Raw genomic sequence first — 20,188 nt, 5'->3', positions numbered from 1 at the left:
TAACCACTCAACTCTGAACTGAGGTCACAGAAAATAAGCACTAAAATAAATTAAAAACAAATACAGACCAAAGAAAATAATACATATCTTCAGTATTAGATATCTGTATAATTGTATAAAAGTGACAATAAATATTGTCGAAATGTTTTTTTGTATCTCCTGGAGTAATAGATATAGGCAATATAGCAATATATAGTCCTATTCTAACTCCTAAAGATGCCACACAACCCATGTGCAAGAATAAACAGTCAAGACTTGAGAGACAAATGTGAGTGGAGGGCTGGAGAGAATAGTTTGGAGTCTACTGAAAGTAAGTGCTGGAAAGAATTATTCACTTTTTTTATAATGGCTGAATATGTAGCAGATGTGAACAATGAAGATGAACCATTTGAATTTAGATGAATTTTGTTTGAGCTGGATTACGCTGACAAATAGCTCAGAGGAGGGTGAACTCCTTGCAGCAAGAATGCCCACAGAGAGAGAATGCCTATGTTGTCAAGAGTGCCGATGTCTGAAATAGGTTGTGATGTGTCCACGAAAGATACCTCAGACTTTACACAAAACTGTCATGTATGTGTGTGTGAGTGTGAGTGTGCATATGTTGAGCGAGTGGCTGAGCCAGGAAGGGAGCAGTACAGTTTTGCATGTGTGTGTGAGGTTGGTGGAGTAATTACAGTTAATTCTTCAGCTAAACCCTTACCATGATGTGTGGTGCAGCAGTAAAACTACCAACTACATTCCCTTTTTTATATACCAGTCTTGTGGTGTACAGAAAATTCATATCATAAAAAATGAAAAACGGTTTTCGGTATGAACCGGTACACCACCCATCACTAGTAGGATGTCACTGTCGCCCCATATGATTACACTGTAGCCACTGCAGTTGAACCAATCTGCTGGACCAATTCTTAAAAGTTACACGCCGTCATTTATTAACATAGAGCCCAGGCTGAAATATCCCACCATTCTCCTTTAAATAGATTCTTAAAGACAGAGTTTTCTACTCTTCACACATCATATATGCAAGACAACAGAGGCTTAGACGCTTTGGTGTGTGTTTCTGTGTGTGTGTGTGTGTCAGTTGATATCTTTTTCATCACTTGACTCAGACTTTAAATACATTTAAAACACTAAACGTAGCAGGTGAGTAAACATACCTGTGCTGGGTGAGCACATTTACTGCACATGGGTGGTTGGAGCAGTAACTGACATACAGAGCTTTCATCTGTGGCATGAGGTTGAGGAAGAAGCTCCCGACCCTCTGCTGGCTTTCTGGAAGCCTGAAGGAAAAGAAATATCACACACTGATAAAAATATATCTGCACAAACTCTTCTACACCAGTAAGAAAACACAGAGGAGCAGGAGTGTATGGAAAGTGTGGTCTCAGACATAATGCTGTACTTGTATGTTTCACATAGCTGTAGTACTATGAATGTAACACTAGATGTCCCTCTGATTATTATGAAACAGTGCAGATGCTGCTGCAGTGGGGCTGCGTGTGCAGGGAGGGACTTACTTGGTGCACTCCTCCAGTGATTGGACAAGCATCTGCTGGAAGGTGCTGATCTCCTCCAGGTTTCCCAGAATGAGAGCCACATCCGAGAAGCTCAGTCTAATAATAACAGGAAAAGCAAAATGGTGATGACATATTCAGGGAATGTAAATGTCAGGCATTGAATTTTGATAAAATGTTTTCTTTTGTTATGGAAAGGTACAAAATCTGACTGATCCAGCTTCCGGTTTAACAATGATTATGTGAGATTAGCTTCATTCTGGTTTGATCAAGGTCTTGGTGTAAAGAAGTCATACTTGTCAATGCACTGAAGAGGTCGCAGGTAGTTTGTCAGGAGGCTCTGAAGGTCCTTGGAATATTCTGTCTCTGTTTCTAAAATGTTTTGCAACACCTGCATTAGAAGAGGAAAATATGAATTTGAATTAAGTCTGAAAAACATTTGGTTTTGGAAGTTGGACAGTGTTTTACTTTAACTTTTTGTGGGGATGACAGTTAAGCTAAGTTTTACTTTATTTAATTTGAGCCACAATATTTTGGTTAAAAACTTATTGTAATATTACCTTTTGAGTAATCCTAAAATTTGGCCCAATAGAGATTATTAAAAAAAAAAATATATATATACATACATAGGTTTTTTTTTACAGTTATATACAATGTTGTTACTTTACTGTATGTGTCACCAACAAATCTCAAATTCAAATGATGAGAATGAAAGTGATCAACTACAGTTAACAATGAAACTGCAGTTAAATGTAGTTGCATCAGATCTATCAAATCAGAGGTGGAGACTCATCTTTCAGAAATATCAATAAACCACATTTGATTCTGCTCCAACAGTTACAAAGCAGCAATATGTAGCAGAGAATCATTAGAGCTGTATGCTCCAGAAACAGTGAAACAACACTGGATGCAGGTTAAACAACCTTTTCAAACAAGAGAAACTTATTTTTACACATTAAACTCTACACCTTTTTAATGGAAAAATGCAAACATACAGGCAGATGTTAACAAAAGACACACAAACAAAAAGCCTTAAACATAGAGAGAGGCATAAGTGAGAAGGAAAAGACTGATGTCAAATAACTGCTCAAGTGTCTTTTTACCAAGTTGTAGTACGTCTTGCTGATCGCAGACGTGTCGAAGCCTTTCGGTGGACTCTTGAGAGTAGCAGACTTGGGAGACACTTGCTTGTCTGAGATCAGAAAGAAAATAAATGAAATGCGGCACATGTGCCAAATCAGTATACTGTACTGTATATGCTAAGCCAACAATTTCAACAAACACTGACCCTTCATTTTATAAACAGTATTATGGACTACCATCTACATTGAAAATACCTTTCAATTAGAATTAGCTTAAAAACATGTCCTCATGTGTTTTTATTTTTTAGATTTCAAACAGAAAGTAGAAAAATAAATGTCAAAGACGTGGATCGGATTTAGGGGGACTGCCTCATGTCTTTCCAACAAGTGTCAAAACAACAGACCACAGCAAGGCCTTAAGAGGCAGCAGATGTGATGCTTTGTTACTGTGGTGAGACCAGATGGAATGACAGCAACAACAAAACTGTCATGTTGTCCACAATTTGGACTTTTTCAATCAGAGAGATGTAAAAACATCTGGGTAGAATATTATCAAAGCTGTAAAATTGATCTGTGCCCATGTGATTTGAGGTTGTACTGTAAATAAAGATGGGTGACATCATAGCTCGCAAAGTTGAAGCCATAGCCAGGGTAAAAAAAATCTAAAAGAAATTATAAAGATTTGACATTTTTTTGAGTCTGTCAACAAATAAAACATATTTTCCAACACTTTTGGACCATTGAATTCTTGCAGCACTGCAGAATTTCCTCATTATGCTCTTTTGTGACACATTTACATTTACAAATACTAGATATTGCATTTCATCATATTGCAATTTAGATTCATTTATGAATACATTTTCAGACCGAGAAGGCCCATACAACCACTGCGCTCTGCATATGTATTCATTGTGGCCCCAGTCATTTAAATAATTTTTATAGCACTGATGTATGTTCAAGTTATGCTTTCATTAGATGTTTGATGTTATTTAAACATGGTGAAATGTCATTATGTGGCCTCATTTTTGCAAGCTGGAGGAAGTGGTGTCAGCCATCTAATGCCACAACTGGCATAAGTGGAACCCATCATTTGGAACCTGCTTAGAAGTTGGTGGTGAACCTACCAGAGCCTTTGACCTCACGGACATAGTTGCTAGGAAACCACCCGGTCTTGCCATTGAGCGTCCCCTCCCACCAGCCGCCATCCTCCTGACGAGACACACCGATCAGGTCCCCCTTGTCAAAGGTGAGCTCATCCTCGTTGGTCTGCTGGAAGTTGAAACGTGCCCTCACCAGCAGCTGCTGTCCACTGTTTTCTGACATGTCCTGCCATAGATAAGGGAGGGAGGGGCATTGTCAAAAGGAAATGTAAGGAGCAATCACCACATAGGCTTAGGCTTTATCTATTTTGTGAAACCACATTGTGTAACATTTATCATTCATCATACTTTCTTGTGTTCATTATTCACATCCAATACGTTACAAAATCTAATTTCTAAGGTACAATTACACTGTGACTACAATTTTGGCCGTTTGCCTCCAAATACTTCCATCAATCTATAATATGTATATATATATATAAGATATATAACTATCAGAGTTAGTTTTGGCTAAACTGTGATTGAGTGCTGACTCAATGAAGCTGTGACATGCAGCAGATGGGACTCGCCTTGTTGAAATTGTGGATTTGATTTGAGAGGAACATGGAGAATAAAGACACCTCCTGTTGAGTCATCTTCAAACATTAATTGCTTCACCTCTTGTGGATTTAAAATGGAACCCTTAATAGATTTTCTGTTTCATTCATTTGCTATTTACTATATTAATAGTGAGACAGTGCTGCACTGACTTTACAAAGCCCAACAAAAAAGGCAAAGCTAAAGTAAGAAATCTGTTCATCTAGTGATAAAGATGCACACTTTTTTTTAATCATTATTATTATCATCATTATTATTATTATTATTATTATTGTTATTATTATCATCATTATCATAATAAATACATTTCTTTTTTTTCCTTTTTTTGACAGGTAGTGGTGTCAGGAGCTCAATGCAGTTGTGTTTACATCCCAATAGGTCACAAACCTATAAAAGGTTAGTATACACCCAAAGCGACCCTACAGGTACCTAGTTAGCGTGCTAACTCTAACTCTAAGCAAAGAAGTGATAGAAAAAGAAGCACATTTTAAAGCTAGTTTTCCACCAGTGGAATGGAGAGGAAGAAATTCTGATGCTGAACAATGTTTCTACATCTAGTAAGTGAATAGCTCTTAATGCCAATTTAGTATACAGTATATAGCCTCTTTAACTAAGGCCTAGGTCATACTATCCAGGTCTGCTGGTACACAGAGGTGTACGCATGATGGAAGACAAAAGCAAGGACACTTTGACTCTACACAGACCTACGTGCATACTGCACATGCTCCCTGTAGCACAACACTTCCCAGTCCAATTTATGTGTGCGCCCTTTTTTGGTCAAAAGAGACAGCGAAGAAGACGCTTACCATAAAAACATGAGATGATGTGAAGACAGAGGACATATAAATGAAGCCATGAAGCCTATGAAATCACTACCATAGGAATAGGAGTATAAATGTGCAGAGAGCTATACTGGCACAGACTCCTTAAATGAATTCAACCGTGGGCATGTACGTGCATAAGAAAATAAAAAGTGGACACAAAACCCAGAAAGTATGACCCAGACCTCCGGACATCTCATGTTTCTAAGCCTCTTTACATTTTTCTTTTGCAATGTTCATTTGAAGAGAGCAGTTCAAATCAGTAGAGGTAATTAAAAACACTATGTGTGAGCCAGAAGGGCTTTAAATGATCTCTTATAGACATTGTTATATAGTTATTTCCTTTATCACCTTGTAAACATTGATTAATCATAACTACTTTGTATTATTATGTATTCTGCATTGTGCACTGATTATTCACTTGTAGCCGACAGCTGTGAGAAATAACACATTCCCAGGTTTCATGTCTTTTGTGTTTATAGTTAGTGGCAGTAAGAGTTGGCCTCACCAGACTGCGGAACTGGTTCTGCAGCAGCTTGGAGGATCGGCCCAGTGAAGCCTGAGAAGACAGTGACTCAAACGACTTGATGCGGTGGGCTGAAGAGTGTCGGGCACACACCGAATCGCTGCCCACGCCGATATCTGGACAGAGAGGCCAAAATATAAATACACCAGACCTGATATTTGCAGTCAGCGCCTACACGCCTGTGACTGCTCGCATGTCTTTCATCAAACAAAACTCACGCTGCAAACATTTTCACTAACCTGCAGTCACTTTGTTCAGCGTAACCAGACTGCTCAGCACCTTTGAGAAGTTGAGTCCCAGCAGCAGGTCACTGGCCTCGAATGGCTGTGGGTGAGAGGACAGAGAGACAGAGAGAGAGAGAGAGAGAGAGAGAGAGAGAGAGAGAGAGAGAGAGAGAGAGAGAGAGAGAGAGAGATATCCATCAGCTATTTTCCTTTTAGAGCCAATTGCTAATTTCAGTGGCACACTGCAAAAGCTGAGCAGTAAATCAATATGTCTTGACAGAAGTAGCTGGTGAATCGCACAATTTCAGCAGAAAAACAAATATATTACATCTGAAGAAACAGCCTCCATTTGCAGCTCTCTACAAAACCACCTGATTTACTGTGCGTTAAATAGGTTATTGGCACACAATGAGCTCATGTGTTCACTTAGTGAAGAGCAAATTATCAAAGGAGACCGACCAGTGGCATTGCTATGGTCTGTATTTAGCTTTTCTAGAATTAGAATTCGTTTTTATTTGCACTCCCACCAGTGAGTGATAACCCATCCTTTTTTACACAGCAGTGATGAACACCCACAGACTGGGACTTATCTGCACTTGGGGAGCAATGGGGGTTGGTACCTTGTTCAAAAACACCCCAGCCCTTGAATAGTCCTGGGATTTGAAGCAGCAACCCTCCAGTTACAAGCCCACTTCTCTTCCACTTTCTCATGGGCTGCCCCTGCTTGGCCACTTGGGCTAGTCTTAATGACAAAGCTGCTTTACACTTTTTACACAGTTTTTTTCATTCACCCATTGACTCACACATTCATAAAGTGCATATACTGTATGTGCAGCAGTTTTTCCATCACATATCTATCATAGTTATTTAGACGCTGCTGCCACAGCTGTCAGGAACAACTTGGGTTTACATGTCTCAGCACCTCCCCTCTGGCACTGTTCATTCCTATGAAGCTGGGTTATGCAGCCCGAGAGTTTGTGCAGTAGTGTTACTCCCATAATGCCTGGAAATACGACTTTTCTGGGCTTGAAATGTTTAAAAAATATCTATAAATGCCTATGCTCATGTCTCGAGGTTATCTGTCAACAGTTTTACAGGTATCTCTCTTACTATTGTGGTCTATGGGAAAATTACTTTTTGAGTCCCCCATGAGTCCTCTATCCAGTTCCTGTAATATATCCACGGCATGTGATGGAGGAATAATCAGTGCATGTAGGGGATGTGGCCTCAATATCCCTGCAGTAATAGCATTGATATAAAACTGGGTCTGCATCAAATCTGACAGTTTTAGCCAAGATTATGCTTTTATTTACCAACTACATTTAAACTCCCAACTTTCAATTTTGAACATTTACAGTTTATTGCCGTGAATTCCCAGAAATTCCCGTTAACTCCCATGGAAAGTTTCCACTTTTGAAAATTGTGCAACCCTATTAGTGACACAAATCTGATTTAAAAACTGGAGCTGATGATTGGATTACTGCATCCACACAGTACTCAAAAGATCACACCTTGATGGATTTCTTTCTTCTTTTTTTTCAGTTAAGAATTTAGAATTTACTGATAAAATAAAGATTTAGAACAACTACTTATCCTTTAACAGCAGCAGAAGAGTAGCTAAGCACTGTTTATGTCACTTTCAGCATGACTCTCATCAGCCTCTACTTTAGTATGAATGGCAGTGATTGTATCTGTGCTGATGACTGCAGTTGTCCTCTCTTCTCAAGAGTAACGGGTTCAAATGATTAGCCTTCTCCTGCTTCAGTTATATCTGAGTCTGAGTGACTGTGAGATATGTCTCTTTCATCTTCTGCTCTGATTGCAGATATGCCCTCAAGAGACACGTGGTTGACTGTGAATGCAAGTGTGTGTGTGTGTGTGTTGAGTAGATGTCTATATGTGTTATTGTGTTTGTGCATGAACTGAAATCCCTTCTTCAACCATCCAAACTTTCACATGGACTGAAACTACAAACTACAACCAGCATAGCCGTGTTTCCACCAAGTGGAAAGGTTCGGTTTGGTACAATGTGGTATGTATTTTTTGTGTTTCCATTAGGAATAGTACCAAAATAACCAACCAATCTTTTTTTTGGTACCATTCCCTTTGGGTACCAGAGCAAAATGGTACAGTACGAGCAGTCTAGCTCCACCCACGACAGTTAGCTGATTGGGAAGCTCATCTGTTTTCATAAAAAGTGAAGAATAGCTGTGCCCCAACAGTCAGGCATAGAAGACATAGCAATGGAAATGCACAGGCAACTGTAATGGAAGAAGCAGTTCTTCTTGGTGTACTGAATCATTAGAATCCATTAATTAAAAAGATCAGTTCACAGAATCTTTCAGTACTTCCTGCATGACCAGAGTGCAGGCTCCATGAACTGATGTACAGTTGAACGGGTTTTGATACAGCTCAGTGTACAGAGATTTTAGACATTTCCTTGTTCAGTGTTAGAGATTAACGCAAGTTTTCATGTTTTTTAAGTCTTTTAAACTAATCTACAGTACAGTCCGGCATTACTCTTGGATTTGCTGAGGCTGATTCTGACAGTTTAAGCTGCTGAATCACTCAGGGCGCATGTTCAGTAGTGTGTTGATTCAAGCACAGCACGTTCAAAGAACTAATCACTTTATGTACCAGTACACATACCGTTTCCTCACAGTGAGAGAACCTGAGAGGTCCCAGTTGGCTGTTTTTCTTATATTGTAGGTTTCAACATGCAGAAGCAGAAACTATGAAAGGTGGGGATCGTTTGGAACTGGATAGAGATCCTTTGCACCAAATAATCACTGAAACATTTGCCTTTATTTATGTATTCATAACACTAAGCACTTTTTTACATTATGTAATGACTTGAAATACAATAACAATGCAACAATAACGAGTTGCAGCATTACTGAGTCTGTATACTTTCCTCTCATTACGGACCGGGTTTTTGCTTACTGCTGTTATTATGTTTTTGTTTAGCTGAAGGACACACAGGTATTCCATCACTGAGTGACTGACTGTTTTGCAGGGAACAGTCACTTTTGCAGCGCCTGCTGGCCATTGTCAAACTGGAGTTCAGCTCAGCTCAGCTGAATTGTGAGATGAACAAATCCTTTCAGTAAAGGATTCAGTTCAGTTCATTCACCCCAACGATTCATTCTTAACCAGAATTTTTGTTTGGGGGATACAAGAAACTTGCCTCTCACTATTCAGACTTGTTTCCACTAGGCAGTACAGTTCAGTTCTTTGGTATGTTTGGCAATCATTTTTAATTCCACTGTTTTGACAAAGATTTTAACAAAATAACACTAATTCGAGATCTGTCTTTTTAGACTATATGCACGGTCACTTCCTGGTTTAAAAAAAAAAGAAATCTCTGCATCTATAGCTTACCAGAAATAATTGGGCGGAGGCTGTACATACAGTACAACAGTTCTCCACTTCAGTCCCCTCACAACACTGACATTTTAGGCCATGTTGAATCCCTCAGGGCTAACAACAAAGACAACTACTTCAAGACAATGTTAACATCATCTATATTGGAAACATTACCTTAAAAAGTACAAGTTTCCCCTTAACAATAACTGACCAGATTGAGAAACAATTTGCTGCCCAGACTTTCAAAAGCAATCTGGTGAAAATCTGGATATGCAAAAATAAATCTGCTTTATTTGGCAGTCTGAGAAAGGCCCATTATACCTGCTTGGTACATGGAAGTTGTCTGTTGGCTCTTTTGCCCCTTTCTCATGATACATGCTAAATATCACTTTAATTGGATCCCTATTAGAGACTTGACACATCTCATCTTAACAGTGAAGCATGGTGAACAGTACACATTAAACATTCATGCAGGGAGATAATGAACATGACTAACATGACAGGCTCAGACATGTTTGCTAGGCCTTGGCATCACAGCCAGGTAATGATCCCTCAGAGCACAATGGTGCAACTCCCCTGTGTGACTCAGAACACGACTAATGCTATTTGCTCCCGCACTTTTCACAATTGAGGAAAATGAGTGTTTACCTGCCCAGGGTTTCACAACCAACAACGCCATGTGCGTGTTTGAGTGAGCAGTGTTGCTCATATTTGTGTGTACATGCTCTATCCGGGGACTATAGATGGAAATTAGCTATAGCTAAATCTGGTAAATAATGTATTTTGCACACTGTCGCTGATACAAATACATTTAATAACGGGTTTGTTAGTTTTTATTGTTATTTCATTATCAAATTCAAGCACATTTCAAGTACTATTTTCACGGTCCATTTTCAAGCTTTCTCTCAAGTACCCTGCAGCAGTATGTAAATTGTATATTTTATAAAGAGTGCATACAAACTAAATGGGGTCATTTCACTTCGTCATATAAACAACAATTAACATGTTAGAAGGATATGAAATAAAAGCAGAAATGCGCACCGTAGCTGTCATAAAAACTCACAGCTGAGTAAAAAAATGTTTTTTAACTAAAAACGTACTTTTTCTGTTGAATTCAGGGCTTGATTCCCACTCCTTACTGTATTTTTAAATGTACAGTTTAGACTAAGACATGATGAGCTACACATGGTACACATGGTTGAGGCTGTGTGAGTCAAATGCAGTGATTTATTTTAGTGCAGTGATTTATTTTAGACCAAAACATTTACATATCTGGATCAGCCAGTGCTGGCATGATTCATTTGGGCTGCTGTGCAAGAAGAGGATTGTTCCGTCTTTGAGTGCTTTGGGTCGGGGGAGGGGCCCAAGGCGGAACCCACTGATCGTTGAGAAGTAAAACGATTCATGCTTTCACATCAGAGTCTCCAAAACTCTCCTATAACAACACAAAAAGTTGCTAGATTTGTTGCTAGTTGCTTTTTGAAGAACAAGTCGCTACAGGGGTCTGAATACTCCAAGTATAGCAAACAAAGTAGACAAGTTGGTAATACTGCCAATGCCTGGCTGGAAGGTGTGAATGTAACACAATTTGTGACTTCCTGCTATCAGACAGTAGGGGGAGTGGAGACAGCCTCCCTGCAAAAATCAATTTAACCATCACAATGAATTCAAAGCTGCTGAATGTAAAAACACTGCTTATATTTGAAATTGCTTGTCAACTATGGCTGAAACAATACAAAGCAATTACTCAGGAAATCAACTTTACTTACAACAAATTCTGTGGTGAAAAATAAGAATTTGGGCTACGTCTCCTGAGGCAGACCAACAGTCAGTGAAGTAAATCACCAAAATAACGCACAAACATTAAAACACTCCATTCTGGAAATACAACAGAAAATTAATCAAGCAAAATAAAACATACTGCAATGTATATTACAAGAATACCGCAATGGCAAACGCTTGATTATATGCATATGGTGAATAAACTCACATTACTTGACGTAATCTTAACTCAATGCAAATGTAAAAATACATCAACTTAAATTAATATTAATTTACTGTTGACAACCTAACTGATAATCAGAGAAAAATCTAAATGTAGATAGTATGGCTGGGCGATATACGGGTAGTAAGATTTTTTTGAAAGAGATATGTAGTTGAGACAATATCGCCATAACATAACATATTTTCCCAAACCTCAAAATGATGATGTTCTCAAATGTCTTCAGTTTCAAGAATTTATTTGTCATATAAAGCAAATAAACCAGAAAATATTCGATTAATCAATTATCAAAACAGCTGTAGATTAATTTAGTGACTGATTAATAATTGATTGATCATTACAGTCCTAACTAATTCAAGGAAGTCGAGCAACAGCGCGATATTCTTCTCCACAGGGCAAGTCACCTGACCTCAACCCAGCTGATCATGTGTCTCAATTCTCTAAGACAGGGGTGAAGAGGAAAAGTACTCCAGGCGAGCAGGAAATGAGTGATTATAACCCGGCTGGAGAATGTTTTTATTTGATTTGACGTACTAGCCTGAACGAATCATACGTCTTGTTGTGGTGAGGACAGCTACAGTACAAACGCTGCTGAATTACGATGATGTCTATGAGTCAATCACTGACTGCAAGAAACATTTGACATGCATGGAATTGACTTAAGCTCACTTTGACTATGACACAACTGGGCCATGATATGCTTGGGAAGTCTCTCTGTTCATGATTCATTTATGGAAATGTAAGCAGGCTAGTTCCTTATAATCATTATTGATTCATTCATCCATTATTTCTTTTAATTGATCAGTTCATTGTTTACTTGAGCTCAAAATGAAGCCATCTTTGCTTTGACTGACTGACAGCCCAAATCTAAAACAGCTTAAACTTACTGTAAAATACTACAGGGGAATAAATACAAAAGCACTCTTGCCTTCGCAGCAAGAAGACCAGGGTTGGAACAAGGGCCTTTCTGCATGGAGTTTGCATGTTCTCCCCGCGGTTCTCTCGTGCAATACGGGAATTAGGTAAATTGGACACTCTACATTGACCGTAAGTGTGTGTGTGAGAGAGTGGATGGTTGTTAGTCTCTACGTGGCTCGTAGAGACCCTATTGTGGAGGATAAAGCGGTAGTAAATGGATGGATGACAAAGATAAAGAAAGCAACTGAAATATAATCTACATAAACTAACAAGCCAACTACATCTAAATAGCTTAGATTTGTTTTGACAGTTTGTTCAGCCATAACATATTTGAGGTTTTCACATGGGAATTTGTCACTATTTAATGGACATTCAATAAATTTGAATATAAAAAAGAAGCCTGGGACCAACACCATAAAACATGTCTCAAAACGTTGTAAATACCTTAAATTCAATTCAATTCAAAAATGCTTGAACTGAATGTAATGGGGCCTTACATTTGTGCTGTGGTAAATATACAACACAACAAATTTGGTCTCGTCTTTGTTTTTGATGACAATGGATTTTTAACTTTCTACTCAGTCGAGACAGATGGATCTGTAACTACTGTCGAAGAAGCCGAAGGGTGAGGTTATTGTTCTACAGGGACCAGAGCGGTCATGGGGATTCTAATGATCACTTCCTGTGGTCAAAGGCATTAGAGGTTAAGGGTCAGTGCCTGCAGCTGCCTAAGTGTGAGATTTCGATGAGCTCAGTACAGTTGAAATACAGCAAAATCAAACATCCATTTTAACTCAAAATGAGGAAGGTCAAGAGTGTCAAGAGCCAAAAACAGCATGTGGGTCTCTTTCACATGTAAATCGGGTCACTGCGCTAATCTGCAGCCACAGCTACACCTGGGGTCAGAGCCAGCAATGCTCCGAGCTCTGGAGAAGATCCATCTACAGACTTATTCTAACATCTCTAGAAGAAGTCTTTAATTAGACAACTCTGTCGGCTCCAAAGCGGTTTTTGCTCCCGCTTCTGCAACATTTCTCTCAATTTCCATCATTACCAATCATCATTATGGACATATATTATCTACTTCAATAGCAATACAACAAATGTTCACTATTGAAATGTTTAAGCTTTTCTCAAATACACACACAATTGCTTTGAGTGTTTTTCCTCAGATCTTTGACAAACATATGTCATTGTCTGCTAACAAAGAAGCTTAAAACCACAATTCAATAGTTTATTTGAAGGGGATAAATGTAAAATATGTACAACAGCATTCTCTAGCATTTAAAACAGTCACTGCAATCCAAATTAAATCTACTGTAAAGCACTGGTTGTCAAAGTTTATGAAACATGGAAGGAGCTGGACTTGTACCCGGCATTATTCTGAGTTCATGCACACACAACATACACTTGTTGTTGCTGTGTTGTTGCAGTGTTTCCATCATGGTACAGTTCATAGATAGATAGATAGATAGATAGATAGATAATGATCCACACCGGCATCGGTCCTCAACAACCAGTCATCCATCTATATTTTAATGCATCTCTACTACAGACCCGCATTTTGCGTCTCCTCTGGACGAGGCATGTTTGAGAGGGGATGTTAGGGAGGTCTTTTAGGTTCCGTAAAGTATGGCATTTCTGACCTATAGCTGCAGCTCACTGTGTTTGACAAACTTTTCTGGCAACCTGTGCGTTGGTAACTTATGAGCTGCTGTGTAGCTGTGTGTGTGGCAGTGAGTGGAGCAACAGCCCAAAACACCAAATCAAAACATAAACAGAGTTTGCAGCCCACAAATGAATACTTAAGCTCTGAATAAAATGGCTGCACCATTGCTATCAGTGAAGCAATTATTTCAGTTAAACCTGTTTCCTTAATCTCTGATGACATATCATGGTCATTTTAAGGCTTACATAACAAATGTGTTACATGTAGCCAGTACTTGAAGTGGGCAGGTACTGTCCAGTACGCCTTTTACTATTTTGAGTACCGATACTTATATTTGCATATTGGCACTTCTCACAAGATGCTGTTACTCTGTTAAAGTTATCTGTCCAATTCATTATTATGGACCGGAATAATCATTTCTCAGGGGGTGCACTATGCGATGTTCACCCCGTCTCGTGAGAGTGTAGAGTTATTATTTTTTATTGTTGAACTACAACAATATCTCTCAGGCAGATGATTTGCTGAAGACGAAGAAGAAGAAATGTTCACTAATGTTATATTCACTGACTTCTTGGCACAGTTGACAGCAAATAACAGGACACATAATAAAATTGATTATTACTCAATGTTAGGGCTGCACAATTACAACAAAGGACACAGTTATATGATTAAGCTAAAATGTGTGACAAAACAGCATTAACGTGAAATTCTGGCCCAAAAATATAACAAAAATAGTCAAACAATTATGAATCATATCACTAACACAAAATCTGTCAAAAATAATTACAATATGATTTTGATCGTAATGGATGTGATCTCCGTCACTGGCATCTCAGCTGTCTGCAAATACTAAATGCCATGTTTCACACACTCAGCGTGACAGTGCTGCATCTTGTCCCATCTCCACCTCTTGTTCAGTGGCTGGAAAGCCAGAGGAGCGAGGCGAAGATGAGGAACAGTGACTTTCATTGTCAGGCGACAGGGCGCGTTCAATGACCCCTCTATTCCCAGCCTTCAACTGCACAACATGCTGCCTGCAATTTGCTAGATTATGGAGGTATTCTCCTTAACCCAAAGAGTCATATTTCTAAATATGGGTGAAGCCTTCACCTGTGAACAAGACATTACCAGTTTCTATAATAATACTGTAAGTATGATGCAAGGACCAGACCTACTTAGATAACTGTGTCCAGCGGTTTCTGTCGGCATTAAAATGGCGATGTACGCAAACAAATGCATTCAGTGTAGTGACACAGAAAAAAAACAGAAGCTGAAATGTCAGAACTAGAAGTTGATATGAGTTTGTCAATGCCAAAGAAATCAGTGCAGCTTTGAGTCAATTCTTTTTTAAAAACAATAACAAAATATTTACACTTATTAAAATAAGAATTTATTGAACACTTATAATCTGTCTCTTCAAGCTTCAATCATTGTGTGTCTACTTAATATAAATACATTAAACACGTAGTCAAAAAACAAATTAACTTTTGGATGAAAACAAGTGATATGCCAGAAAACATGAGAAATAATCTGCTGGTAAATTTAACAATAATCACAATGCAGATTATTTTAAAATGGTCACATTTGGCCAAATAAATCGATCCAATTGATTAATCTGTCTAACCAGATCTTGTTTTTATTTGTACAAGAAAATATTTAATAGTCGATAATTATTCGATTCTTTGTTGAAGCTGTTGAAGGCGAATCATTGTTTACATTGTTAACAATCGTGGTTTGCGTTTTTCCTGTCACAACATTTGACCTACAGTCAATTAGTGTCACCCGAGGTTGCTACAATGTTGCAAAACGTATTTAAAACACTGAGCAGACAAATAAAGATCTGTTATCCGAGCGAGATGTGATTGTTCTTGGCTGCTTCGCTCCACTCCTCCACTCTCTCTGGAGCTCCGCTCCACAAACCCATTGTTTGCTCTACAATGAGTTTTCCTCTTTAACATGAAGCTCGCATCCAAAACAGCGAACCAATATGGTATAATATGCAAAAAAAGAGGCTCATATATGAGCACAATGAAGAGGGGGACACTCACCTCGACGCGGAACGATGTGCAGCCTTTGAGAAACTCCTTTATGTTGCTCAAGCACTCGCCGTCGTTCTTTGGTTCTTGGTAAATCTGGAAATGCGAAAGCGCAGGTTAGAACAAAACACCTCCCGGTGGCGCCGCGCGTGTCTTTGTCCTCCGACTGCTGTTATCTGCGTGTTTGTTGGTCCTAAAGACGTAATTTCTCATTCTACATAGAGCGGAGCATGGCCTGACATTGAGGGAGGCTGTGAACTCGAATCCCGCAGCGCAGGGAAGTGGAGGAGCTTCAGTGCTGGTCGAGGGAAATGACGTAGACAAATAAGGAAGGATCCCCCCACTGTTGTTACAGCTACAGCAGCCTATGACTGTGCACTGGTTTGTTTATATAAAAAATATCAAAGAATGGATACGGCATCACGTCAGGAAATATCGCGATATTGTAATGAATCAACACACTATTTTATATTGTCAATTTAAGCTACAGTATAGTGATATTGTCAACAAGAAAAATTACATTGTTAGCCTCATTGCAGCAGGTATTAAGGTAAAGTGAGCACAATTAAGGAGGTTCATTGGCAAGCAAGTTAATACACTACCAATAAGTATGTTTGTTAAAGTGAATAATCACTTTAAAAATAAAAGTGTTTGGTTTTTGAAGCAGAAGAATAAGCTGCTTATACTACTTACGCTAAGGGGCTGGCTTTACAGAGGCCGCCATCTTAAGCAGACATGTTTCTACGGTGGCCCAAACCAACTTGCATTTTGCATTTTGAAGCGGGGGGGACTTCCTATGCAAATGAATAGGATAAATGAACCAACAGCAGAAAGATGAAATGTCAGTGGGAGAGAAAAGAGTGTTATGAAAGAGTGTTTACATCCTTTCTGGTCTGTGAAGGCCACCATAGTTCTATGATGAGCTTAAGAAAGAGAGGGATGAGCAGCGGAGTCCTCTATTTGTTGGACTCAACAGTCTCACCATTAGATGTCACTAATTCTTACACGTTGGACTTTTCACTTTCCATTATGATTTTAACACCGTCATTATTTTATTATAATTGTATATATTTTTTATTTTTTTGGAACTATTATAGCCATTTTGATCTGTGAAAGTTTTATATATAACAGATGCTATTTTGGGGATGATATGAGTTCATTTAAAGTGTGTGTACATGCATATAATTGAGTATATGTGTACATACATAGATTGGCGTCCATATGTATGATTTTCTTTTTTTTGCCCTGACGTCACTAGAGTTCCAGAGAGAAATCGAGAAAAAAGATACTGCCGGGTGAGCAACACCGTATCAACATCCGAATTCAGGAACACATCCTGACCTCAGAAATTCTGAGCTCTGAGTATAAATAGACTATTGCCTTTGCAGCAAGAAACCCGGTTGGAACAAGGGCCTTTCTACGTGGAGTTTGCATGTTCTTCTCGCGTGTGTGGGTTTTCTCTGGGTTCTCTGGCTTCCTCCCACAGTCCAAAAACATGCAATATGGGGATTAGGTAAATTGGTCACTCTAAATTGACCATAGTTGTGATTGTGAGGGTGGGTAGCTGTTTGTCTCTATGTGGACTGGCAAGCTGTCCAGGGTGTACCCCGCCTATCGCCTTATGTCAGCTGAGACTGGCGCAGCTCCCCCCTGACCCTCATGTGGAGGATAAAGCGGTAGAAGATGGATGGATGGAGTATAAATAGACGCACCATAAGCACTTTGCCTCTGTCTGCACCGATTCAGTCCCTGTTGAGTGTATTGATTTACATTTTCTCTGTTATTTGTATCAGTGTGACAGAATAAAAAGCACTACTACAACTAGTACTACTACTGTTACTTCTTCCTTGACACAGATGGGCTACAGCAGCATGAAAATCACACCAGTGCCACTTTATTTACCTGTGTAAATGTACAAAAATGGCCGATGAGTCTACATCCCCACTTCAAAAAAACACAGACTTTCCCTTTAAGCCTGGCTGCTGCCTATACGTTGGAGGACACAAACACTGTGCTGTTTCTTTAAATGGAGTGAGAGGGTTAGTCTCTGTCAGTGCGCCTTCTTTGTCAGTCAATGGCGACCTACTCTCTCTCTCTCTCTCTCTCTCTCTTTCTATATGTGTGTGTGTGTGTGTGTGTGTGTGCGTGTGTGCGTGCGTGCGTGTGTAGATAGCCAGCCATCCCTCACCGGTCATAATAACACTGTTTACACTGCTAATAATACACTGACATACATCACGTTGGATTAAAGAGAAACATATGGCAGATGTGATGATATACAGAATAATGTACATTGAAACATATTAAACGAGGCCTTCATTATTATAAGGCCATAAAACACCAGCAGATTGATACATGTGATCAATCATTTTTCATATTGACGTTGCCTTCGTGGGGGGGGGACGACTAACGGCCTTTTTTTTTTTGGTAAACAAGCTGACACACTGCAACCACATCCTGGCGTTGTTTTCGCAGACAATACCCCGGGCTGTCGTGACCTACAAAAGAAATCACCTCATGGACCAGTGGGCAGAGATAGAAGCCAGACAACAAACAGCGTCGTTTGCGCGGATCTGAGGGAGCAGCAGCAGCACGACGACGGGGCGGGTTGGCTGGTTTAATAATGCAGAGCAGTGGAGGGGTGAGTGGGTGTATATGCTCTTACTTTCTCCGTGGAGCCCGGACTGAGCCGCTCCAGCAGCCTGCACAGCACCACGCCATCCTTGAGCGAGCTCTGCAGAAACGCTTCAGGATCCGAGATGGTCTTCTTTGGCGACTCCAACACCCCGAGCGTGATCAGCCATGTAACCGTCTGTTCCGCCGAATTCATGTCCAGTCACGAGAGATCTGATCCAACAAAGCGGTTGCGGTGTTTGTGCGTCTCAACAGCTTCAGCACCGCTGCTCACGCTGTCATCATCCGTGCGTTAGAGCAGAAACATCGCTAATCCAGAGAGAAAATGATGCAGAGAGATGGAGAGGCTACAGGAAAAGCATCTGCCTCTGCTGGAGGATGGATGATACGTAGATGGATGGTAGAAATTCAGCAGGTCTGGTTTCCTTCCATGAACGGCGTGTGTGTGTGCGCGCGCGTGCGTTTTCCCTCTAACCTGGCAAGCTGTCAAGTGCGCTTCGCTGTATTGCGTGGAGGCAGCGCACTGCATGCATGCGCATCGCAGCCGCCAGGCACCCAGCCATTGGATGACATCACACCAGAGGGACAAGCCAGTCCAACCAGTTGTAAGGACACTTCCTTCAGCTGCCTGACATGAATGGGCTGCTTTCTCTGCGAGGCTTTGCATATCCTGCAGTTTTCATGACCATGACATAGACTGTCTGCTGTTATCTAATGCAATCAATTCAAAACAACAGGGTGAGAGCTGAGGAGACAAGAGCAGCTTTAACACATACACACAGAATGCTATTGGTCCAAACTCACTGGATCGCATATAAGAATCATAAATACATAAAATCCATTATGATCCAAAACCCTTAAATATAAAATAAATGGTTCATTAAGCAGTCTGTAAAGGGAGACACGTGACTTTCATGTGATTAAGGGATGCAGGAATCATGTGATCTATGTGGATTTGTTATTTGTTAAGATAAAAGCAAAACTGAGTCATAAAAATGATCACTACCTTTCACAAAGATTATCGTAGCCATTCCCAAACTTGAGAAGGCCACAGAATCCCCGATCAACACAGAAGTCTATAGGATCCAGCATTTATGGATGTTTTGCAGGTACAAAACAAAATACATGATTCATAAACTGTCCATAATAATCATTTCTATAGACAGACATTTGAATTACTCATAAAGACAAAAATGCATTAAACGTGAAACAATTAGATAGATAGATAGACAGACAGATAGATAGATAGCATTACTATATCCATACATCTGGTTGTTGTGTTCTGTCCTGATAGAAACTATAGTAATGGACGGCGTCTTCACTACCAACTTTGGCCACAGGGTGGAGCTCTTTGCTCACCGCATTGGACGCTGTGTAGCCCACGTTCCACATGGAAACATACAGCATGTAAACAAACTGCAACAGGGTTACATTTCTATCGACTATATTATTAAAATGTGAAGCAAAGAAAGTTTTTCCACTGATGAGACATCCTAGCCATTATTAGGCTATTTGTATGTTGTCAGGTTGGGTGTTATCCTCCTCGAACCTTTATTTCATTAGGACACACACTGTGAGATGACCCATCGCACGGTAAAATAATATAAAAATATATATTTTATATACACATAACAGGTGTAAATATATTCAGTCTTGTGCCTTGTATATGTAATGAAATGTCAGTTATATGATTATTTTG

At 39.6% G+C, this 20,188-nt stretch overlaps 1 protein-coding gene across 2 annotated transcripts in view; it reads right to left on the bottom strand.

The window, feature by feature from the left end:
• arhgef7a (Rho guanine nucleotide exchange factor (GEF) 7a) overlaps window positions 1-19,100 on the bottom strand; it is a 31,392-nt gene extending 12,292 nt beyond the window's left edge. The window contains exons 1-9 of one of the 2 annotated variants that reach the window (XM_058618162.1): window positions 18,521-19,100; window positions 15,868-15,951; window positions 5,880-5,964; window positions 5,623-5,756; window positions 3,721-3,922; window positions 2,618-2,706; window positions 1,811-1,905; window positions 1,518-1,613; window positions 1,158-1,280 (exon numbers count right to left, since the gene is read on the bottom strand). In XM_058618162.1, the coding sequence (XP_058474145.1) occupies window positions 1,158-1,280; window positions 1,518-1,613; window positions 1,811-1,905; window positions 2,618-2,706; window positions 3,721-3,922; window positions 5,623-5,756; window positions 5,880-5,964; window positions 15,868-15,951; window positions 18,521-18,685 (1,073 nt within the window). In that variant the 5' untranslated portion in view covers window positions 18,686-19,100. The remainder of the gene's footprint in view (window positions 1-1,157; window positions 1,281-1,517; window positions 1,614-1,810; window positions 1,906-2,617; window positions 2,707-3,720; window positions 3,923-5,622; window positions 5,757-5,879; window positions 5,965-15,867; window positions 15,952-18,520) is intronic. The other variant, XM_058618153.1, reaches the window with a different exon arrangement.
• Window positions 19,101-20,188: the final 1,088 nt, after the last annotated feature.

The sequence above is a fragment of the Solea solea genome, chromosome 2 (assembly GCF_958295425.1).
Source record: "Solea solea chromosome 2, fSolSol10.1, whole genome shotgun sequence".
Classification (NCBI taxonomy): domain Eukaryota; kingdom Metazoa; phylum Chordata; class Actinopteri; order Pleuronectiformes; family Soleidae; genus Solea; species Solea solea.
The sequence above is the reverse complement of the archived record's forward strand: the minus strand, read 5'-3'. Positions and strand labels throughout refer to the sequence as shown.